This window comes from Numenius arquata, chromosome 2, assembly GCF_964106895.1.
Source record: "Numenius arquata chromosome 2, bNumArq3.hap1.1, whole genome shotgun sequence".
Taxonomy (NCBI): domain Eukaryota; kingdom Metazoa; phylum Chordata; class Aves; order Charadriiformes; family Scolopacidae; genus Numenius; species Numenius arquata.
In genome coordinates, this window is record NC_133577.1 from 53,349,232 (window position 1) to 53,373,550 (window position 24,319).

Here is a 24,319-nt window from a genome sequence, read left to right on the forward strand (position 1 = left end):
GGGTTGCACACACTCTCCTGACTTAGATACAGGGTGTCCCTCCTGCAGCCACACATATCCCGAATCTGCCGCTTGTTTATGCAAGTCTCTTGCCGCTTCTATCTGTTCTCGGGGCAGCACACACTTACACTTTTTCTCTTTTCCTTCCAATTTATTATCAGAAAGCCGCGGGGCCTCCCCCCCGCCATCAGCACACCCCCCGTCTTCTTTTTTGGTAACAGGAGGTTTTAGGACCGGGATTTTTGGGACCGCAGATGGCTCCACCCCTTCTTTTAAGTCTGGCCCGAAAGGATCAGGCAACTCATTTTTTCCCACCGTTTCCACCTGCTCCTTCTGCTCTTTAAACCCTTTCAAAGTCTCTAGTAGCAAACGCCACGTTGTTAGTAGTTCAGTCGCTTCCCCGGAGCCTCTTGTAGCACCATCAAACAATTTATCACCCAAGTCCTTCCATTGTGATACACTAAACGCTGTGACAGTGGTAACTTCAAAGCCTTGTCTTTTGCCCCAGAGCAACATTTTCCGTAAAGTCAACTCGGGGACGCCCACGCCTCGCTGTTTCAAAAGCAACTTCCACGTAGAGAGTATGGTACCCTCTTCTTTGGACAGGTTCCCTCCCATGTTCCCAGTAGCTCACCTTTCCAGGTGTCTTATTCACGATCCGGATCAATCAGCAGCTCTCCCCGCCGCTCTCAGCTATACTGGGCTCCGGCTCCACGGCTATTTCCAGCCATCCTTTTTCCATGCAAAATCACATCAGGGTCACCAGGTGTCGTTGTTGAGACGGACAAACGACACAGCACTCTTCTGAAGTTCAGACAGTAACAGACAGTAACAGTCTACCCTTTATTGCCACACGTACTTTCTTATATATTCTTTCTTAACACATGTGTTCTTTTACTATTGGTTACATCTTGTCATAACAATAGATCATTGGTTGTCTTTTGCAAACATCAAAGCTACTCCTTATCTTGTCAGTCTCCAGCTGGTACCTTAAAGTTGTTTACTTCTCAGGATGTTTGCTACTCCCTTCTTTCTCAAGGATATACTTTAACCTCTGCAAGGTCAATTCCTGACTCCATTCCCTCAATCAAAGGTTCCACAGACCCGCCGTAGTCCCCCACAGGTGCCTGTGGGTCTCAGGGTAAGGGACAGGGCCGGGTCCGGCTGTGGGGCTCAGAGTGAGGGGCAAGGCCGGGTCCGGCTGTGGGGCTCAGGGCGAGAAGCAGGGCTGGGGCGGCTGTGGGGCTCAGGGTTAGGGCCAGGTCCAGCTGTGGGGCTCAGGGTGAGAAGCAGGGCCAGGCCGGCTGTGGGTCTCAGGGTGAGGGGCAGGGCCGGGTCCAGCTGTGGGGCTCAGGGTGAGGGGCAAGGCCGGGGCTGACTGTGGGGCTCAGGGATGGGGCCGGGCAGGCTGTGGGTCTCAGGGTGAGGGGCAAGGCTGGGTCTGGCTGTGGGGCTCAGGGTGAGAAGCAGGGCCGGGCCAGCTGTGGGGCTCAGCATTAGGGCCGAGTCTGGCTGTGGGGCTCACGGTGAGAAGCAGGGCCGGGGCAGCTGTGGGGCTCAGGGTGAGGGGCAGGGCTGGGCCAGCTGTGGGGCTCAGGGTGAGAAGCACGGCTGGGGCGGCTGTGGGGCTCAGGGTGAGGGGCAGGGCCGGGTCCGGCTGTGGGGCTCAGGGTGAGAAGCACGGCTGGGGCGGCTGTGGGGCTCAGGGTGAGGGGCAAGGCCAGGGCCGGGGCCGAGGCCGGCTGTGGGTCTCAGGGTGAGGGGCAGGGCCGGGCCGGCTATGGGGCTCAACGTGAGGGCCGGGGGCAGCTGTGGGGCTCAGGGTGAGAAGCAGGGCTGGGGCGGCTGTGGTGCTCAGGCTTAGGGCCAGGTCTGGCTGTGGGGTTCAAGGTGAGGGGCAAGGCCGGGGCCGGGGCCGAGGCCAGCTGTGGGTCTCAGGGTGAGGGGCAGGGCCGGGCCGGCTATGGGGCTCAAGGTGAGGGGCAGGGCCGGTTCCAGCTGTGGGGCTCAGGATGAGGGGCAGGGCCGGGTCCAGCTGTGGGGCTCAGGGTGAGAAGCAGGGCCGGGCCGGCTGTGGGGCTCAGGGTGAGGGGCAAGGCCGAGGCCGGCTGTGGGGCTCAAGGTGAAGGCCGGGTCCAGCTGTGGGGCTCAGGGTGAGAAGCAGGGCCGGGGCTGTGGCCGAGGCCGGCTATAGGTCTCAGGGTGATGAGCAGGGCCGGGTCCGGCTGTGGGGCTGAGGCCTGGCCCTGTCTGGGCGGTTCCGCGCAGGCGCGCCCCCCCGCACGCGGCCCGCCCCCCCCCCCCCCAGTTTCCCGTGAGGCGGCGCGAGGCGGCGGCGGCGCGGGGCCGGTCCGGCATGGCGGGGCGCGGCGGCGGGGACCCCCACCGGCTGCGGCCTCCAGGGCGCGGGGCGGCCCGGCGCGACTTGACCGCCGCCCACATCGAGTCCTTCAACTACGCCGTCAGCGAGGGCGTCTACCGCGCCGTGCAGGTCGGGGGGGGGGGGAGGACAAACGGGAGGAGGACGGGGCGCGGGTTCGTGTCCTCCCGCCGGGCCTCACCGGGTACCGTTGCAGGACCTGTCGCCGGTGGAGTTGGCGCTGAAGGAGAGCCGGGTGTCGCTGTCGGTGGCGGGGGTGTCCATCGCCCCCCCCGCCGTGCCGGCCGGGACGGTGTGCCGGGAGCGGAGGGTGTTCCCCGCCGAGTGCCGCGGCCTTCGCAGCACCTACCGCGGCAGGATCGCTGTAAGTGTCCCTCCGCCCGCCACCCCTACCCCGCCTTGCAGCCCCACGTCGCCGTGGGGTGCAAAACCAGCCGAGCCCCCTCACCCGTTTCGGTGTCCTCTACTCTTCCCCCCCCCCCGCCCCCCCCCATCCCCGGTTCCACCTGCCCCGGGGGGGGGCTCTAAGAGCCGAGTCCCACGTGGAGTCTCGGCCGTCGGTGAGGTAGGAGCTCCCCGAAACCTCCCCTCAGACCCAGCCACCCCCCCACCCCTCCCCACCCCGGGCCCCATCTCCGCTGCCCTCCGTGCCACCAGATCCGAGCTGTGGGGTCTTTACCGGGCTGTCAAATTTGCCTCGCCATCAGCCAGCCGGTTCTGAGGGAGAGCGTTGTCATAGAATGGTGGAATCGTCTAGGTTGGAAGGGACCTTTCAGATCATCTAGTCCAACCATCAACCTAACTCTGATAAAAAAAAAAAATATATAAAAAAAAAACCCCCAACAACAACCCATCACTAAACCATGTCACTGAGCACCATGTCAACCCGTCTTTTAAATACCTCCAGGGATGGTGCCTCAACCACTTCCCTGGGCAGCCCATTCCAAGGCTTCATAACCCTTTCCGTGTAAAGATTTTTCCTAATATTCAACCTGAACCTCCCCTGCCACAACTTGAGGCCGTTTCCTCTTGTCCCATCACCTGTGACTTGGGAGAAGAGACCACCCCACCCACCAGGGAGTTGTAGAGAGCGAGAAGGTCTCCCCTCAGCCTCCTTTTCTCCAGGCTGAACACCCCCAGCTCCCTCAGCCTCTCCCCATAAGACTTGTGCTCCAGATCCGTCACCAGCTCCGTTGCCCTTCTCTGGACCCGCTCCAGCACCTCAATGTCTCTTTTTGTGGTAAGGGGCCCAAAACTGGACACAGCACTTGGGATGGAGCCTCACCAGTGCTGAGTACAGGGGTACAATCACTGCCCTAGTCCTGCTGGCCACACTATTCCTGATACAGTCCAGGATGCCGTTGGCCTTCTTGGCCACCTGGGCACACTGCTGGCTCACGTTCAGCCAGCTGTCCACCAACACCCCCAGGTCCTTTTCTGCTGGGCAGCTCCAGCCACTCTTCCCCAAGCCTCTAGCGCTGCATGGGGTTGTTGTGGTCCATCCCAGAGAACATGACAATCCAAACCTTCTTTCTGCAGGAATGCAGGTTTCAAGAGCAGTGTCTCTCCCGTGTACAAGTCCAGAGTTATAAGTCCCTCTTGTTCACTTAATATGTTCATTGTTTTTCTGAACTGCTCTGAAATTTGCCCAGAGAAGAAGCAGCACCCTCAGCACATATTTTCCTTTGCACAGGGAAAGGATTGTACAGCCATTGATGTTTTCCATTAAAATTGTGTAATTGTGCCTGAGCTGTACGTTTGCATGAGGCACCTGGTGCAAGGGAGTGCTTGCTTGCAATTTTTTTTCTTTTTTTTTTTTTTTGTCCAAAGCATTACAATTTACAGTGATAAGAGCGACTGTAAGTGCAGTATCGTATCTGAACGTGACAGTGGGACAGTTGCAGATTGTGCACAGCCATTTTCCCAGGGGCTCTGAGGTTTTCCTGAGCTAGAGATGCTTTTATTTTTCATATCTGAATTATTTCCCATCTTTTTTTTTTTCTGGTGTTTGTGTGTTTCGTTTTTGTTTTTTGTTTTTTTTTTTGAACCTGTGTAAACGCTTGGAACAGTTGGAACAAATTTTGCTGTGCTTGTGTGAGAAGGTACCGCCTTGTGCTTGCTTGGTCTCTCCCACTCCCTGCCCTGGCACAGTAGCGTGTGATGCCCTGGGTGCGTAATGCTGCGCTGCCCTTAACTATGTGCTCCTCCCTCACGTTCTTCCTGCAGTTTTCGCTTCCCTGTGGTGGGAAGAGAGCCCCCGGTGAGCTGAGCGGCTGCTCATACAGGAGCCACTTCTTGCCATTAGTCGTCGCTTAAGCCGGAGACCAGAACTGCGCAGAGGTCTTGGTGTAAGGCTACACCATGGATTTAGAGAGAGGCGCAGTAACGTTTCCTCCCCTTTCCTTGAGTAATTCCCAAGACTCGATTTACTCTTGAATGTTGCCAGGTGTTGAACCAATGGTTTTGTATTGCAGTACCAGTGTTTCTTTCCTGCACGGCAGCAGCTCTTTTAAAACCCGTCATTCTGCAGATAAAGTGAGGATTGTTTGCTCCCACAGTGCATTTTATCACCTTTTTTCTGACGTTCAAGGGGTCCTTCTGCAGGCCCTCTGCCAGATCTTGTTGTAAATAGATTATTTTCCTTCACACACGCTTTTCTTTCTCGCTTTTCAGATCACTAGTGAACATGTTAAGCGAACAAGACTTAGCAGTGGTCTCTGCAGGCTTGTAGCGTGGGTGTCCTTTCATTGAGCACTTTCTGTTTTCTTCTACTTTTTCTCTTGCGTGTTAACTCCTGAGGATTCCTCTTTCATATCCCGTGGCTGTCTCTTTTATTGAGGCTGCTCTGTTGAGGGTCCTGAAAGAGAAAGTAGGCTGTGTCAACTTTTTTCACTCTACTAGCAACTTCTTTACCTAGTTCTGGACTTGTATGATTTTCTTCTGTAAAACCACGTTGACTGGTTTCCATGGGGTAATCTTTATGCGTGTACCTACTAGTTCTGCTCTTTATTGTCATTATGACAATTTTACAGCGATAGAACTTTTCTATAACAAACAGGTTGTGGTTATATTAAATGTGCAGTTAATATAGCAGGAAATATTAAAAGGGCAGCTTAATTTGCTCACTGTTTGTGTTGTGTCCTTTTAGGCTGACATCAGCTGGTCAGTGAATGATGTGCCACAAGGGACTATTAAACAGCCCCTGGGGTATATTCCAATCATGGTGAAGTCCAAGTTGTGCAACCTCTATAATCTTTCTCCAAAAGAGCTCATGCAGCACCATGAGGAGGAAGAGGTAATGGGGATTTTGTGGGTCAGGAAAATCTGCATTTTACATGAGCGGTCTCCCAGACCCAGCTTCTCTTTACAGAACTTCAGCATTTATATTTTATTTCAGGTTTGACTTGCTATTTGTATTTTCTCTGCGGCTTTTCCCTCCTTTCCCCAGCAGCGTGTCAGCTGTGGGGAACTGAATACAGAATTATTTAGTGCCATGTTTTGCACCCACAAAAAGAGTGAGCAAACGATGAAAGAAAATCTACATGTACATTTATTCATAGTATTACTACTGAAACAATTTTTGTTTAATGGCATACTGCTGGGGCAGCTATAAATTTATCAGTGTTAAACTTGTATGTGACCAGAAAGGGGGTTTCCGCACTGAAGATCCCTCTGGTTTATAAACTCAACATGAGAACTTAAGAGTATTTATTAAAAAATATAATTGTCAGCTCTTCAAAGCCGTTCAGTGGATCGCACGGGTTGTTTTTTTTTCGTTGGTTCGTTGCTTTTTTTTCTTTCTTCCTTTAAATTGTGGAATGTGCATTCCTTTCCTTGCACTGTATGCTACATTTAGACTTAATAGTCGCTAGCAAGGAGTGCAGCCTTTCCAAATGCAGTGCTGAAGCATACGTCTTGCTATGTGTTCCGTAGTTAAAGCATTAAATTTGTTTTGTAACAGGCGTATAATACAGGCGTGTTTGTCTTAAAATGCTGCATTATGAATTTCTAAGCACATTAAAATGATTTTTTCTTCTTTTGCCAGGAAATGGGAGGCTACTTTATAATTAATGGCTTAGAAAAAGTTATTAGGATGCTGATTATGCCCAGGCGAAATTTCCCTCTTGCAATGACAAGACATAAATGGAAAAACAGAGGCCCTGGTTTCACAGAGTACGGTAAGCTGAAGTTTTCCTGCAGCATCCTGCTAGAGGACAAACAGGAGTGAGCATCTACAGCTGACTTCCAGTAGTTTGCTTTAGTAATTTGTGGCTCTTGTGTAATGTTTATATTTTTTACTGCACGTAAAAATAAAGGGTCGACACCACCATAAGGGTGCACGCATGAGGCAGATGCTGGCCTTGTGGGAGCTGTCTGAGCCCCCCACCCTTGCTGAGAGAGGAGATTTTATTCCAGGCCTTGCGGTACGTGTAACTTTTTGTTACGTGGAAGGTGTAACTAAAACCCTCCCGTCAGTAGATGTCAGTGTAAACTGCCAAACCTGTTTCATTGAGTTTGGGTTTTCTTACTTTTGGATGGCAGATTTAATTTACATGAAGCGGATTAGCTAGAATCTTGGTTGTCCCATACCTTTGTCATGTATACTCAGTAAAACAAGTTTAAATTTTGATTAAACGAGGTAAGTTACCATTTTAAGCTCAGGTGTTACCAGCTGCTGATTTGACTGGACTGTGGTGCTCGTGCGCACACTGTAATTCCACATTAATTAATTTTGAGGCAGTGCCAGTTAAAATGGGCCCGTTTGTTTTATTTTTCTTTGCCCTACAGTGGATAGGATGGGACAGGACCAGGAAACAGCGCTTCAGCGGTACCACCTGAATACAGAGGTGCGAAAACTCGACCTAGAGTGCAATTAGGAAGAGTACCTGTGTGCTGCTGTATCTTACAACCTAAGGTTACAGGCAGAATAGTTAAGGCTTGGAGCTTTCCTTTTCTTAAGAAATGTATGCATCTTCCAAGCCTCTCAGCAAGTCCTGGCAGTCCCGAGCCAACCGCATTCTGGGCTGCATCAAAAGAAGCGTGGCCAGCAGGTCCAGGGAGGTGATTCTACCCCTCTGTTCTGCTCTCATGAGACCTCACCTGGAGTACTGTGTCTGGCTCTGGAGTCCTCAACACAGGAAGGACTTGGACCTGTTGGAACCAGTCCAGTGGAGGTTCCCGAAAATGATCAGAGGGCTGGAGCGCCTCTCCTATGAAGACAGGCTGAGAGAGCTGGGGTTGTTCAGCCTGGAGAAGGCTCCAGGGAGACCTTATAATGGCCTTCCAGTACCTGAAGGGGGCCTGTAGGAGAGATGGGGAGGGACTCTTTATCAGGCAGTGTAGCGATAGGACGAGGGGTAATGGTTTTAAATTGAAAGAGGGGAGATTTAGATTAGGTATCAGGAAGAAATTCTTTCCTGTGAGGGTGGTGAGACACTGGAACAGGTTGCCCAGGGAAGCTGTGGATGCCCCATCCCTGGAGGTGTTCAAGACCAGGCTGGATGGGGCTTTGAGCAACCTGGTCTAGTGGAGGTGTCCCTGCCCATGGCAGGGGGGTTGGAACTCGATGATCTTTAAGGTCCCTTCCAACCTAAACCATTCTGTGATTGTATGATTTGTCCACTAAGAACTGGTGTATTTAGTTGAAGTGGGAGATTGATGCTAAAACTGGGGATCTGCCTCGTGTTCAAGCCATGAAGTACCAAAGTTTCTCTGGTGAATTGTCTCACAGCTGCTTGGACGCATCACAGCAATGCAGCCAGTTGGTTTTATACAGCTCACGTTGGTCTTTGTGTTAATTTTTGCAGGAGTAGTGATGCACTGTGTTAAGGATGAGCATGCCGCAATAAATATGAACCTTCACTACTTGGAAAACGGTTGTGTCATGGTGAATTTCATTTTTCAGAAAGAGTTATTCTTTCTTCCCTTGGGATTTGCTCTGAAGGTAAGCAGCTAATGCTCCTGCTCTCTGTGTTGAATAAACACAGAAATTTTGCTAAGCATTTTTATTTAGGTAATGAGAATAAGCTAATTATCAAGTATTTTCAGTCATCCTTCCTATAGTGGCTGAAGAACTGAGCCTACGCCTGTAATGTAACACTTGGCTGCAGGAGAGGAAGCATGTGCAGGGTCAAGAGAGGAGAGGAGAGTTAGGCAAAGGTTTCATGGCTTTTTGCTTATGAATGCTCTGGATGAGTAGCTCTTGGAGGTTGTATGAGTTTGCCACCTATTGTGAAAGATCTCAGGAATCTTTTTAAAACAGAATGACAGCTGAGCGTTCAGTGAGTGAACAACTTCAATCATTAAAGTCAGGTTGTCCCATCTAAAAGCAAACCAGTGAACTGGATTGGTTTTTTTTTTTGAAGGAGAAAAATGTAATGCTGTTTCTGATTGGAACTGGAAGCAGTGAAGATCTGGAAGGATCTATTTGAGCACATTTGATGGATGTAAACTGTTCTTTGGATAGCTGGCAAAAGTTTTACTTGAGCCAAGACGTTTTAAATTCTCCTCTTAAAAGCATGCTTTCTCTAGTAGCAGAGCCAGAATACTTCAACTGTGTATTTTACCTACAGCAGCTAAGCGTTAGAGCAGATCAGAGGCGTGTGGCATTACATGATAGAAGCATCACGTGAATCAGCCTCTGTGAAATTGTATCTTCTTTCAACCGGCTGTCTTCACATTGCAGAATGCATTTCGTGTTTTCTTCAACGCTTTTCTTCAACATTTATTTCAACAAAAGTATCTGATTACCTGTTGTTTTAATATGCAAAGGAAATGTACTGACTTTCTGGTAGCTCATGAGTGATTCGGAGAATGAATGGTTAAAGGTTGTTAGTGTAGATTTAGTACAGTTTGGCAAAGAACAGAGCTTGGAGCCCAGGAGCCCAGCATTCCAAGATAAGGAAATGGCCTTGTGTATAAGATAGTAGGAACAGCCTGCATGCTAAGGAGGAATCCAATTGTCTGGGTGAAGTATCCATCTGGTCGGGACCAGTTTTGCGGTTTGGGGTCCAGCCAGCCCAGCATTCTAAGCCAAAGGTAAAAGTACACGGTGAAGAAGACTATGAGCCTTCCTCCAGAAGACCCCGGCCCACGACCACCAGGCGACAGTATGCATGTGGCAAGGGGAGGAGACTTATGATAACGAGTTCCTAGAAATAATTAGAATAGTAATGCCTTTTCTTAGAATTAATTATAATAACCCAGCCCACATTAATGAATATGTATGCTTTTTATCATAAATAGATGCTTGTTTTACGAGCAGGTGTGCAAGTTAGGAGGAGAAATCCCCCTTGCACCCGGCGCCGCAATAAACATACCTGCTTTATAACTCTATTCGAGTTGTAGGGTTTGTTTCTGCGCGTCATGAGATCTCGGGATAAGCAGGCTGCGTTGTTTGAGGTTCAGATTCTTCCATAAGTAAGGCACTCTCTATGGGTTTGCATCCCCCCCGCCCCTACCCCCGCATCAGTCAAGCTCAGTTCTGTACTGGTTTTCTGGTGCCCATCCAGGTCCCACCGTGGCACATTGCTGCTACTGCGGCCCCACTGCGCTTCTGTTCTGGCTGTAATTCTGGTTTCTTCTTGCTGTGTAATCATCCCAGTGCTCTCCTCTGTTGGACAAGAGGCAGCATGTGCGCTGGCTGCTTCCAAATTGCGTACATCATGATCACCAAGCTGTGGAACTGAGTTTACATTGCCCCCTTCTATAAAGAAACCTGCCTCAGTGTCTTTTTCATGCAGCCTTCACTTTTTCCTGAGCTTTCTGAATCTTACTTAAATGTGATGAACAAGGAGCTTACTTAAAGGTGAGGCACGTTTGTCAGTAAATACATTGGTGGACAACTTATTTGCTTAACCCTGATGTAAAGAAACAACTAGGAAACCATTATAACACCAAGAGCTAAGAACAGCTGGATTTAAGTGGGAGCTTTTAGCGTATGAAGCGTTGAAATTATAGTGAATTCGTTCTAACAGCCTTCACCAAAAGGCTAAATTGCCTTTTGGTTTGCATGAGAATGAGTAGCAGCTTGAGACAGTGGTGAATTAAATTCATGTTTCTAAGTGAGCTCATTCTGTAAAGGCAGTACTAAATCATACCTAAACAAGAGAAGCCTGTTAATTTAGAGGGTGCAGGTTTGTTTTTTGACAAGGATCTGGCTTGTGAGTACTTGTGATCGTTATCAGGGTGTGAATATCCCCTGCCTTACCCTCTAAGCATCTCAACCCCACAGTATTTTTCAGTTTGCACGGTGGAAGGGTATTTCCAGAGGACTGAGACCTAAATCAGTGAGGTGCCCTAGTTCTTTTGCTGTATTTTATTGACTGATGTTGCTATGACTTTTTTTTTTTTTTCTGATCTGATACACTTCTGTCTTTCAGGCATTAGTTGATTTCCCAGACTACCAGATTTTTGAAGAGTTGGTCAAAGGAAAGGAAGAGGACACCTTTTATGTGAACTGCATTACTGAGATGATGAGAGCGGTCGTGGATGCAGGCTGTTTGACACAGCAAAACGTCCTCGAATACCTGGGAAAGAGCTTCAGAATAAAACTTAACCTTCCTGAGTGGTACAGCAACGAACAGGCTGCGGATTTCATTTTGAAGTATGTATGTGTGCATGTAGGAGTGTGTGCTGCAACGTTATTGTATTGAAATTTAGGCAGATTTAGGAGTACTCTGCCATATTGCATCACGCTTTGTTACGGTGTTCACATGCATTTATAAAACAATAGGCAGTGGCCAGTTTTTGATGGCACTACAGGATATTAGGACAATCTGTATTTGTGGTGTTCAGAAATACTCGTGTCAATCCATTAAAATGCGTATCCCCAAAATGGTTTCAGGAAAGGGTATCAGCTGTTATTTAGATTCTGATGTATTTGATGAAAAACATAAATATTGAAGATTAGTGAAGAGAAGGTTAAAGCAAGTTCCGTGACTGCTCAAGGCTCCGTTTGTTGAGCAGAAATACTGCAATTTGTGGCACTTTGTCAGTTGCACACAGTCGTCAGCAACTGTGATGAGAAATACGTTTATTCTTTTAAATGATAGAAATTACATGCTTTAAAATCTTGCTTCTTCCATGGAATAAGTTGGAAAGGAATGGAAGAGCTGGCTTTGAGACTTTCACTGTGACAGACGCTCAACTAAATAATTTATTTTTCTCGTAAAGTAGGTTGTTGCTTTTCAGGATGTTTTAGCACATGAAAAAGATCACTTGGGATGCCCAGGTCCTTTACTACTTCTAAATAGGGGGTGGTCAGGTGGCTGGAAACATGAAGGCAGCCTGCAGGTGCCTCAGAGGAGCACTTAAAAATCCACAGACCAGCTGGAAGCACACAATTTAGTGCTGAGAAACGTGAGTGGATAATCTCAAGAAAGTTGAAATTACGCTGATTTTCTTATTTGTAAATATTCCGGTGAGTGGTTGGTTTGTTTGGTTTTCCTCTGATATGTTCTGTACACCTGATTAGCCTCAGCTGAGGAGATAGAAGAAGATGAATAGTGAAAACATTATTTGGGGTGTACGTTGTTTGTAAGAGTGATGGAACTGTTAACGTACCTGGGCAGAACCTGCCTTCAGAGTTTTGTCTTGCTTTGCGGTGAAGTTGAGAAGGCTTCAGTAGAGGGCAACGTAGAGCAGAAGTGAAAAGCTGAAAAAATCCTTGCGTGCTGGTGGAAGACTATTGCACTTGTGTCCTGGAGAGCAAGCGGTCTCAAGTGTCTGGGAAAGCAGTCGATCAGCTTTAGGGGGAATTAGGTGGGGCTCCTCTTTTTGCAGTGGAGATTTGGACTTTCTGTGGCAGGACAGTGATAGTGTTAACAGAAATGTTTTGTGGTTTGCTGCTAGTTTCTAGTTCAGATTAGGGGTGGGGTGCGTGTGTGTGGATATGTGCGTGTATACGGTGTCATAGTTACTGTAAAATAACACACAAACCTCATCTGGTCCTGACTCAAGTATCTATTCTCTTCATGTAAACTATACTTACAAGGACATCTGGCATGGGAGTGTGTAAAATCAATCTTTTACAAGGTTCGCCTTCATCTCATCAACCAGGTATATCCTGAACGAGACTAGCCCCATAAAAAGACAAGTTGATAATTTTTCATCTCAGTCTCTGAAGTTTTTTAATTATTATTTCTTAGAATTTTCATATAATGCTAATGGCAACCGGAAAAGCTTGTACCTTATTAGGCTTTTTAGCCAAAAAAAATTTGGTTTGTGAAATTTAGGAGAAACTTGAAGAACAGCTAGTGTGAGGAGATGGTGTTAGTTGTCCTCCTTCTTTCTCTTCCTCCAGCAAGTGTATCTGCATACACCTGACAAACAGAACGGAAAAGTTCTACCTGCTCTGTATGATGACCCGGAAGCTGTATGCTTTTGCCAAAGGGGAGTGCATGGAGGATAATCCAGACAGTCTGATGAATCAAGAAGTACTTACCCCGGGACAACTTTTCCTTATGTTCTTAAAGGTAAGGTCTTAAGGGGTTTAAGCCTGTGAGTGGAATTGATTGTCCAGTCCAGACCCCACAGTGACCAGGGGGGGACAGGAAAAGCGCAGGAGCCAGAGCAAAGAGTGGGGAGCCTGGATGTGCTACGAAGGCTGAGGGAGTGCTGGCTGTAGTGTAACCAGGCAGTGTAGTTGAGGAAGGCTTGGCTGTCTCAGTATAGGATACTAAGTATGCTAAAAAAAAAAAAAAGCCTGTAGAAAACCTGGAATAAAGAGCTTCGTGGCTTTCCAGAGCAAACGGAAGCACCCCATTCAGGGTGGGAGTGTCTGAGGAAGGAAAAATACAATCCTTCTGGTGTTTGAAGAGGGTTTTGAAACAGCGTATTTCTCTTGTATCGGTTCATATGGGAGTGGTAAAGGTCTGCCATGTTGTGGTGTTGCTGCTGTTTCACGTGGCAAATGTGCAAGAAAACAACTGCCCCCTCCATCTTCCAAAAGTGATGATTCGTGAAATTGTCATCGCTCTCCCATCTTTAAGTTCCTTTATGGATCAGGAATTTGACGGCACGCTTCTGACTTACGCAGTTATCAGTGGTGATGTCAAAATGCGGTTCTCTCTTCCAATTCAATGTGAATTCAGTTTATTTCTAGGGATTTCCTCATTTTAGGATGCCAGGAGGAAAGTATTCATGTTCAGAAGCTTGGCTATCCCATGAAAATCATTGTGGAACAGTAGTTCCCATGCCCAAGTAAAGACACTTCCCTGAGTTATTAGATAACTCTTTTTTTTTAACCTTTTCCGTTTTAGCCAAAATTTTCATTAGCATTGTTTTGTTGAAAGACTACTAAAACCTCTCTATATTTTAAGTGGTTTCAGTGAGTTTAGAAATAACATAAAAAGTGAGTCCTGTGAAGCATTTTAGTGCTACGTGGAACTGCCACCAGGAACCAGAAAGGGTTGCTGTCCTGCCTGGCCCTATCAGATCAGCAGGGGAGTGAGTTAACAGCCCCATTTTTGAATACAGACATCCTAAATAGGCTAGAGCATATAGTAGACACAGTGTGGGTGTATACAGTGGATTTTTACGAAGAGTTCAAAGCATTATTGGGTGCCTTACGTCCTTTTCCCTGTTTTTATGTAGTATCTAAGATCACAGCAGTGATAAAATTACAGTTAACGTGAAAATCTAGTCCGCTCTCTCAGATTGTCTCAGCAACATTTAAATACTGCGTGTCCATAGCCTTCAAGTTTTGGTATCCAAACGGACTACGTTATTGTGGTTTTACTTTGGCACTGTATTTAGCAGGCTAATCAGGGGAGTTAGTCTTTTGGTCAGCTTATAGGTACTATTTCTGCATTGGGTTTTGTTTGTTCTTTATGAAATTCTGTTACTGTTTGCCAGACTCATCACCGGTCTGGGTGGAAAGTGATCACTAAGCTGTTGGATGGGGATTTTCCTTGCAGGTCTGTTGGCCTGATAACCACCAGCGTTTTGATAAAATGAGGTCCGTGTGGGAAATATAGCTGGAAAACTGTCAGTTCACTAAAAGTTGTCCATCCTGCTGATCTCGGAGGATTTCTGTAGCACTTGCAACTGATGTGAAGTTCTAATTCGAGCCTTTATGTTCCTGTTTTAAATGTAAATCTCTCACTTTTAAACCGTAGGAGAGGCTTGAAAGCTGGTTGCAGTCTGTTAAGTTCGTTTTGGAGAAAAGAGCAGAAAAGGCAGATATCAACATAAATGCAGACAGCTTGCTGAAGGCATTCAGCCTGGCAACAGACCTTACCAAGCCATTTGAATATCTTCTTGCAACTGGTAACCTGCGATCTAAAACCGGTAAATCTTCAGGCTTAAGAAGCCTTTTTTTCCCTGCTAAACAGAATGAGAAACAACATAAAACCGAGCTCTTAACCGAAAACAACTGCTTGTATGCAGATGTTGAACACTGTAATTGAATTCATCAACGTGGTTTGAGGAAAGGAATAGTTGAGGAAAAAGGCAAGATTTCTCCTCAAGCATAGACTCTATGCGTGTATAAACAGGTCAGTTATTAAAGCAAAGCCCCTACTCAAATAAACTAAATTTAGAGTTGTCCGAAACAGCAACCATATTTAGATTTGGTTTCCCAAAGATTATTTCTTCAGAGAAGGGGTGTTTGTTTATCAGGACTGCCCCATTGAGCTTAAATGGAGAGAAACTGCTTCTCTAATGTATATTTCAAATTTACCTTGTGCTTCCCTGAAGTGTCTAGCGTGGTGATGTTGTAACGGAATGCCCGCTAGAAAATGAAGTCAGATTAGAAGGCCAGAAAATTTCAGTAAAAAAGTACCGGCTGCACATCCCCAAGTTGTTTCGCTGGGAATGACTTTCACGTGTTTCTAAAAGGAGTTGGATTTTAAGCAGTAGCTTGGAATGTAAAGTCTCTCAGCCTCTTCAGGTCACCAAGTTGCCTGTGCACAGGCAACAGCACATGTGCCTTCTGTTGTTGGGATCCCGTGTGAGCATCTGTAGGGCTCGTCAGTGAAAAGTAAGAAAACTGCCTTGTAACAATCGTACTTGATTTGTTATAGCTGGATGGCGTCCTGACATAAATCTCGATTTTTTTTGTTCCCCAAGGCCTGGGCATGTTACAGGACAGTGGTCTGTGTGTGGTGGGAGACAAGCTGAACTTCATCCGCTACCTTTCCCACTTCCGCTGTGTACACAGAGGGGCAGCATTTTCCCAGATGAGAACTACAACTGTCCGCAAGCTGCTGCCCGAGTCCTGGGGGTTCCTGTGTCCCGTGGACACCCCAGATGGAGAACCCTGCGGTCTGATGAACCACATGACAGCTGTGTGTGAAATAGTGACGGAGATGGTGCCCGTGAGAGACATTCCACCTTTGTTATGTTCCCTAGGTAAGTTTTACTGGCTTGATTGTTTAATGAAGCACTCTTCCTTTTTACCGTTCTGTCCTGCAAACCTGTATCTGGGAAAGGTTCTCCAGATACCATCACTGTACGCTTTTAACCTGAGAAGGTGAAATCAAGTTAAACCTGTACTTGCTGTGCTTCTGCTCCGTGGTAAGTAGCACGTTGTTTATACAGGCGTGTCAGCCTTTTGGAGGCTGTAAAGTTCAATGTAAAAGGCTCTTTGCTGTAGAGTGAAGATGTTCACTTGAGCACAGGGAATTGCACAGCACAAGCACTGAGAAATTGAACAAAGCAGTGACGTTCTAATGCTGCTGGTGATTTGAATTATAAACTGCACCTCACTTGTGACTACCACAATGACAGGAATCCTTATTTCGGTCAGAAAAATTGGGAGGGGAATGGCATTCTTAGTTGTGCGTATCTTATATTTTCCATTAAGCGATCTACAGCTTTGCCCTGTTGGACTGAATTTTTTGACGTCTCGGGAAGCTTTTTGGTGTGGATTGAGGCTTCCTGCAGAAATAACTTCTGTGTTTTGTTTGCTTTTTTGGCTGTTCCTTTTATCAACCCCTCCCCACCCCCCCTTCTCACAGGTGTCACCCCCATTGATGCAACGCCGAGCAAGCCTTACGCGGAGTGTTACAGAGTTGTGCTGGACGGCTCTGTGGTGGGCTGGGTGGAGTGGGAGCTGGCTCCTGAGATCGCAGAAACCCTCCGCCGTTTCAAGGTTGTCCTGTTTAAAACGTTTCTTAGCTAAGCATCCTCAATATGCGGTGGTCAAAAAAAAGTTCCAAACATGTCTAAACTTCCTTTTTTTTTTTAATTTTTTTTTTTTAATCTGACCCAATAAGTTGTCTTTGGCTGTATATTCAAAACCCGCCTGGACACGTTCCTGTGCAACCTGCTCTAGGTGAACCTGCTCTGGCAGGGGGGTTGGACTAGATGATCTCCAGAGGTCCCTTCCATTCTGTGATTCTGTATGTGGGCTTTTCTGTTTTTCTTCTTTATGTCCATATGTTTGGTCTGTTGGTTTATGAAGTCATCATTTTTAGAAGAACTTTTTTTTTTTTTCTTGAAAAAGGTAAAATAGGCATATTCTGTCCTTTTCTTGGTGGAGATTTTTCTAGAAGTATTTTTTCAAAATATTTTCTCCACTATTTTATATACACCTGTGGTCAGCATTTTCATTGTGTAGCCTGTTGGATGCAGCTTCAGTAAACAGGTGTTGGTTTGTGTTTCTAAATTAGTATTTCTTTGCACAAACAGATAACACAAGAGAAGAGATTTCCTGCACGGGCAGAAGTGGTCCTTATCCCGATGACAGGAAAACCCAGTCTGTATCCTGGGTTGTTCATTTTCACTACCCCTTGTCGGATGGTGCGGCCTGTCAAAAACCTGTTCTATGGAAGGAATGAATGGATTGGTACTCTGGAACAGGTGGGCTTTCCATATTTCCTTTATAAAGCGCTGACTATTACAGAGGTACCCAGAATCGAAACCAATGTTTTAGAAAATACTTGTGAAAGCAGCTGAGGATGGGCCGTAGGGAGCTTGTGTTGAAGAGCTAGAGTAGGTGGCAAAAGGGTTTTCTCACCACCTGCTAATTGGCTTCTGGTAAATGCCTTGGATGGACTGTAGGGATCTTTTTGAGATGTTGAAATCTCTCTCCATATTAACTTTGTGAAGCTTTTGAGGCGAGAAGGCTGTCTTGCCTGTACTGTCTCATCCTGTGTTACATCACGTTCTCCAAATTGCCCATGGGCAGCCAAGCAGTGGATTGCCGAGGAACTTGCCCATTTGGAACAATTAAAATGGGAGACAGGAAGGAGGACGTGTTACTGCAGTTTTGTATTTCCAGGCTTGCTTTCCTTGCTGTGACTGTGGTTTAACAACTGTCTGACATTTTTCTTGCCTGCTACTATACCAAGGTGGAGACCACGACCACAGCTAAAACTGAAATGGATAAAAAGACATCACCCGCAGCTTTGTTTTGCTTCCTTCCCTTTAAAAGAAGGAAGCAAACCAGTATTGTCCAATTTAATGCTTGCAGATCTTCATGAACGTGGCCTCGCTGGAGTCGGAGGTGGTGCCCGGAACAACCACTCACCAGGAGCTCTTCCCTCACAGCATTCTGAGTGTCGTGGCCAACCTCATCCCCTTCTCAGACCACAACCAAAGTCCACGAAACATGTACCAGTGCCAGATGGGTAAGTGCTGTAGTACCTAATGCTTCAAGTCCCTGAGCAAGGGAGAGGGGGGGAAAAAAAATCTCTCACGTGTCTATTCCAGTGTGTCTTCATGCATTCCCAAACAACGGCGTTGTTTCAATATTGAGGTTGATTAAGAACCATTTTTTTCATGGCAAAGTAAATGAAGTCACAGAATCGCCAGAATCACATGGGGTTGGAAGGGACCTCCGGAGATCAGCTAGTCCAACCCCCCTGCCAAAGCAGGTCCACCCAGAGCAGGTTGCACAGGAACGTGTCCAGGCGTGGTTTGAATGTCTCCAGAGAAGGAGACTCCACCACCTCCCTGGGCAGCCTCTTCCAGGGCTCTTCCACCCTCAAAGTCAAGAAGTTCCTCCTCATGTTTAGGTGGAACTTCTTATATTCAAGTTTGTGCCCATTTCCTCTTGTCCTATCCTGGGCACCACTGAAAAAAGACTGGTCCCATCCTCTTGATGCCCTCCCTTTAAGTATTTTTAAGCATTGATCAGATCCCCCCTCAGTCTTCTCTTCTCCAGACTAAAAAGACCCAAGTCCCTCAGCCTGTCCTCATAAGGGAGATGCTCCAGGCCCCTCATCATCCTTGTAGTCCTCTGCTGTACCCTCTCCAGCAGTTGCCTGTCCTTCTTGAACTGGGGAGCCCAGAACTGGACCCAGTGCTCCAGATGGGGCCTCACCAGGGCAGAGCAGAGGGGCAGGATGACCTCTCTGGACCTGCTGGTCACACTCTTCCTGATGCACCCCAGGATGTTGTTGGCCTTCTTGGCCACAAGGGCACATTGCTGGCTCGTGGTCATCCTGTTGTCCACCAGGACTCCCAGGTCTTTCTCCTCAGAGGTGCCCTCCAGCAGGTCAGCCCCCAACCCGTACTGGTGCAGGGGGTTATTCCTCCCCAGGTACAGCACCCTACACTTGCCTTTGTTGAAGTTCATCAGGTTCCTCTCTGCCCAGCTCTCCGGCCTGTCCAGGTCTTGCTGGGCAGCACAGCCCTCCATCGTGTCAACAACCCCTCCCAGTTTTGTATCGTCAGCAAACTTGCTGAGGGTACACTCCATCCCTTCATCCAGGTCATTGATGAACATATTGAAGAGGGCTGGACCCAGTACTGACCCCTGGGGGACTCCACTTGTTACACTCAAGTTTATCATCATTGTCCTGCCTGTCTTCCAGCAGCCAGTTTTAGGTTGTTGCACTCATGTTGCCTTCCTTAAGCCTTTTAATAACTTTTTGGTTCTGTGTTGTTTTTTTGTTTTTTTTTTTTCTTAATTTGACCTTGTCGATCGTGCAGACAAAGCGAAGGGGGCTACCCCAGCTGTTTGGTGGTGTTAGCGTCTTGACAACTGTGCTGCCAACAGCCCTCCAGTCCCCACAACCGACAGAGGTTTAACCTACTTCTCGCTGATAGCCGCAGCAGATGCTCCGCAGCAGTTGGGGTGAGGTTTCCTTGCCACCTGCTTTCAGTGAGATGCTGTTGGTGTTGGCACTGCAGCTGTCGAGAGGACACTCGCTGTAGGCATCTGTTGGGAAAGAGTAATGCAGCGCTGTGACAACAGGGTGGGATGGGGGGTGGGGGGGGGTCGGTTCTGGCAACTGTTTGACAAAGATTTAAATTGATTTCTTTGGTTGTCTGAAAAGTTGGGGTAGGGTGTGCAGTGGCGTTCCAATCAGCTGAGGTGCGAGTGATTTTAAAAAAAAGTTAAAAAAAAAAAAAAAGGAAAGAGAAAGTGTGTGGGTAGGGACTTCAAGAGAGCAGGTCTTATTACCTCGATAGAAGCGCTAGCGTGTTACGTTTCTGACATTATTATCAGAAAGATGTCCTTAAACCACTACCACTTTTTCATACTTTTCTGAAAGTACCAATGTAACTATGTTTAAAACTTGTTTTCTTTGCCAATATACTTACACTGCAGAAGCAAACACTTTTTGGCCTGGAAATATGTAAGGTGTGCCTCACTATGGCAAACTCTGGGGAGAGGAAAAAAAAAACACCACCAACAAGGGATGGATCTTCTGGAAAGCACTATTGAGGAGAAGGATCTGGGGGTCCTGGTGGATAGCAAACTTCCCATGAGCCAGCAATGTGCCCTTGTTGCCAAGAGGGCCAATGGAATCCTGGGCTGTGTAGGGAAGACTGTGGCCAGTAGGTCGAGGGAAGTCATTCTCCCCCTCTACTCTGCACTGGTGAGGCCACAACTGGAATATTGTGTCCAGTTTCTGGGCTCCCCAGTTCAAGAGAGACAGGGAAATGCTGGAGAGAGTCCAACGTAGGGCAACTAAGATGATTAAGGGATTGGAGCATCTCCCTTATGAGGAAAGGCTGGGAGAGTTGGGGCTCTTTAGCCTGGAGAAGAGAAGGCTGAGGGGAGACCTTATCTATGTTTACAAGTACCTAAAGGGCGGGTTGAAGGAGGATGGAGCCGGACTCTTTTCAGTGGTTCCCAGTGACAGGACGAGGGGCAATGGGCACAAGCTGGAACATGGGAAGTTCCATTTAAATATGAGGAAGAACTTCTTTCTGGTGAGGGTGCCAGAGCCCTGGAACAGGCTGCCCAGGGAGGTGGTGGAGTCCCCTTCTCTGGAGATCTTCAAGACCCACCTGGATGCAGTCCTGAGTGATGTGCTCTGGGCAATCCTGCTTTAGCAGGGGAGTTGGGCTAGATGATCTCTAGAGGTCCCTTCCAACTCTGAGAATTCTATGATTCCGTGATAACAAAACCACAACAAAAACCCAACAACCAACCAAGTAAAAGCAAAAAAAGAAACCACACCAACTTTATTGGAGATTTTGAAACTGCAGAAAAGACACAAAATTGCAAATAGTCCTTACGAAACGTTATGAAAGGAATTGAGTGTTGTGATTCATAGCAACTTTTATAGCTGGACTTAGGGCAATTATTAAATTGCGAAGGTTTTAAGATTGATAACCCCTCTAAATTCCAAGTATTTCCAGCTTTCTTCTTAACAAGACGGGTGGAGGATGAAACACGGATCAACTTTGAATTGATCCTGAATAAATCCAACCTGCTTGCTTTCTTTATAGGAAAGCAAACCATGGGGTTTCCAGTTTATAACTACAAGGACCGCTCGGATAACAAGCTGTACCACCTTCACACTCCCCAGAGCCCTCTGGTGCGGCCCAGTATGTATGACTATTATGGGATGGACAGCTATCCGGTCGGCACCAATTCAATTGTGGCTGTCATCTCCTACAGCGGCTATGACATGGAAGATGCAATGGTAAGAAGAAATCTTGCTAAAGGAAATCTAATCTAAAGGAATTTCGGGGGGGGGGGTGTCTGGGAACAAAGGTGGTACCTAGCTGAGAAAAGCCCATTTTCTGCTTCTGCCAGTCCACAGACTGTGTTAGGGCAGGTAATGCTAAAGGTACTGAGAGCTGAGCTCCCTTGTGCAAGGCAGTGGGTTTCCAGCACTGAAAAATACTGGGATTGCAAAAGGTTTGGGCTTTTTGGAACAGCGACTTGCTGTGAGGCTTTAGTTGGGAAGGCAGTCTGAAAAAGCTAAGCATCAGATCGGAATAGAAATGCTTTCATTGTTGGAAGTTATTAGCAAGTCTTTAACAGGCCTTTGTTTCTTCTTTTTAGATTGTGAACAAATCTTCCTGGCAGAGAGGGTTTGCCTATGGAAGCGTTATCAAGGTGGAGAGCATTGACCTGTCCCTTAAAGCCAGCAGGGCAGGCGATAACTTAGTGTTTGGCATCAGGCCCGGTGATCCGAATGTTACGGAGAAGTTGGATGCTGACGGGCTGCCTTTTGTTGGCTCTATCCTACAGCCTGGGGACCCCTTCTACAGCTTCATGAACCTCAACACGGGGGAGACCTTCACTGTGTACTATCCGTAAGTACAGCGTGTCCCTCCTGGCTCCGCATACCCAATGGTGAGCAATCTGAGAGCAGTTGGCCCTGTTGAGCTGCAGTATCTTTTCCTCCGGGTGTTCCTTTTTCTCCTCACGTGATAGCGTCCATGTCATGACAGAGCAAGCGTGAAGTTCACGTTGTGGGTGACTTCCACGTGTGTGTAATGGCTTTTCTCTAAGCCAGTGTATGCTGCAGAGCCTGACTTGTCCCGGGAGGAGAATCTGTGGCTTAGAAGTGAGGGAGGACAGAGGCTTTGACTTGAAAAGTTAAATAAGCTTGGAAAAAGCTTATGAAGCACAGTTTTCTTTCTTTTTTTTTTTTTTTTTTTTGTGATTGCCTGTGCCTTGGTAGCTTTTGGGTTGCCTGGACCCTGGTAGCTTTGAAAGAGAAGCTAAACTTAGGTACAGGCTGCCTGCAAACACTTGGTCATTAGGACTTGAAAGGAGAAGAAGAAAAGTAAGCTTGTCTTAACGTGGGCAAGATGTATTTAGCTGTCGTCTCCCAAATGAGTGGAGAGTTTGGGCTGAAAGCTCTGTAACAACAGTTAAGCCGCAGCAGACACCTGGCACGTGGAACATCAGGCTGAGGGTTCATCTGGAGAAGCAGCTCACCCCCAGGCAAGGCGCTTTTTGGCAAATCCTTCTGGGTTCACGCTGTACCTTCCCTTTCTGCTCTGAAATTCCCTCTCTGCTTTCCGCTGAACCCTGCTGTTTATTTTGGTACCCCACCAAGATGGGGTGAATTTACTGGGGGGGTAGGGTGAGGGGCTGCTGCCTTAGATGCGCTTTTGTCAGGTAAAGCGTGATATACGGCTGAACCAGGTTTAAATGACCTTTATTTTTAAATTGGGGGCCGCACATCACCTTATCCACCTGAAAATCGTAGCTGGTTTTCTAGCACTGGGAAGAGCAAATGAATGGCACTTCTGCGATGCCATCGTATTGCTTCCTTGCCCTAATTCTTAAGCAGTCTGATTTCCCTCACCTACCGAGTAGTATTTTTCAGGAACGGTGGTGTTCCCCAGCTGTCCCAAGGGATTTTGTGAGACTTTCGAAGTTGGTTTGGCTTTTTTTCCCCCCCTTCGTTTCCCTTTCCTAGCTAAAGCTCATTAGCAGGCCTGACACCTTTGCTGTGATTGTTTTTTCCGCCTACACAGGAATAAGGAAGTGGGCATTGTAGACAACGTCAGGTTATGCAGTAACGACCGTGGCACTGGGAAGTTCAAGAAGGCTTGCATCACTGTCAGGGTGCCCCGAAATCCAACTGTCGGAGACAAATTTGCCAGCCGTCACGGACAGAAAGGCATCCTGAGCCGGCTCTGGCCAGTTGAGGATATGCCGTTCACGGAGAACGGGATGGTTCCAGACATCCTCTTCAACCCTCACGGCTTTCCCTCCCGTATGACCATTGGGATGTTAATCGAGAGCATGGCGGGGAAATCGGCGGCGCTGCACGGCGTTTCCTACGACGCCACTCCCTTCACCTTCACGGAGAAGAACTCCGCCTTGAAATACTTCGGCGAGACTTTGGTCAGCGCGGGTTACAACTTCTTCGGGACAGAAAAGCTGTACAGCGGCATCAGCGGCCTGGAGCTGGAGGCGGAGATCTTTGTGGGAGTGGTGTACTATCAGCGCCTGCGCCACATGGTCTCGGATAAGTTCCAGGTGAGGACAACGGGGCCCCGAGACTCTGTCACCAACCAGCCCATCAAAGGGAGGAACGTGGAAGGTGGGATTCGCTTCGGCGAGATGGAGCGCGACGCTCTGCTGGCTCACGGCACCTCCTTCTTGCTGCAAGACCGCCTCTTCAACTGCTCCGATGGTTCCGTAGCCTACGTCTGCACCAGCTGCGGCAGCATGACATCTCCCGTGCTGGAGAAACCTCCTCACTCCTCCTCCGTGACCAGCAACAGGAGGTATTCCTGCTCCGTCTGCAAGGAGGTGGACGCCATCGAGGTCGTCCCTGTGCCCCACGTCTTCCGTTACTTCGTGGCGGAGCTGGCAGCCATGAACATAAAAACAAAGCTCAACGTGGAGTAGCTCCGTCCTCGGGCACGGGGATGCTGCCGCCGGGAGGGAGGAAGCACGTGCCGGGGCCCTGCTTTTTGCCCCCCCCCCACCCCCTGCGGGTTTCAAGCGTTTAGGTCAGTTCTCAAGGTTCTTCAAACGTTTGCAAGATTTAATTTGATGTTTGTAGGGAATAAGGGGCGGCCGTCGGGCTGTTGGGTGAAGAGACACGGCTCTCTCGGAAGTTCCGTTTGCGCTTTCCTGAAAGGATCGCTAGCTGTTTTGAGAACGATGGGAAAAATCAAGCGACGTCCACCGTTCCCACAACCGGGCTGCCGGGCCGAGAGCGGCGGGGGTTCTTCCTTCTCTTGAGCGCTGGCTGCAGAGGTCACGAACCGGCATGGAGTGAATGTTGGAAGCGAGGAGGGGGGGGAAAAAAGGAAGGAAGGAAAAAAAAAAAAGGA

The 24,319-nt window shown here is 47.9% G+C and overlaps 1 protein-coding gene across 2 annotated transcripts; it reads left to right on the forward strand.

The window, feature by feature from the left end:
- The first annotated feature begins 2,356 nt into the window (after nucleotides 1–2,356).
- POLR1B (RNA polymerase I subunit B) lies at nucleotides 2,357–24,304 on the forward strand. 2 transcript variants are annotated; one of them, XM_074166667.1, is made up of 15 exons: nucleotides 2,357–2,491; nucleotides 2,577–2,744; nucleotides 5,529–5,675; nucleotides 6,426–6,558; nucleotides 8,188–8,324; nucleotides 10,762–10,985; nucleotides 12,684–12,855; nucleotides 14,500–14,671; nucleotides 15,452–15,733; nucleotides 16,342–16,475; nucleotides 17,015–17,185; nucleotides 17,799–17,955; nucleotides 21,014–21,210; nucleotides 21,576–21,829; nucleotides 23,006–24,304. In XM_074166667.1, exons 1-15 carry the CDS (start codon nucleotides 2,357–2,359, stop codon nucleotides 23,886–23,888), a joined length of 3,366 nt encoding a protein of 1,121 aa, XP_074022768.1. In that variant the 3' UTR covers nucleotides 23,889–24,304. The 2 variants fall into 2 exon arrangements, with proteins under 2 accessions (XP_074022768.1, XP_074022777.1); XM_074166676.1 differs by lacking the exon at nucleotides 2,577–2,744 and having other exon boundaries at nucleotides 2,411–2,491.
- Nucleotides 24,305–24,319: the final 15 nt, after the last annotated feature.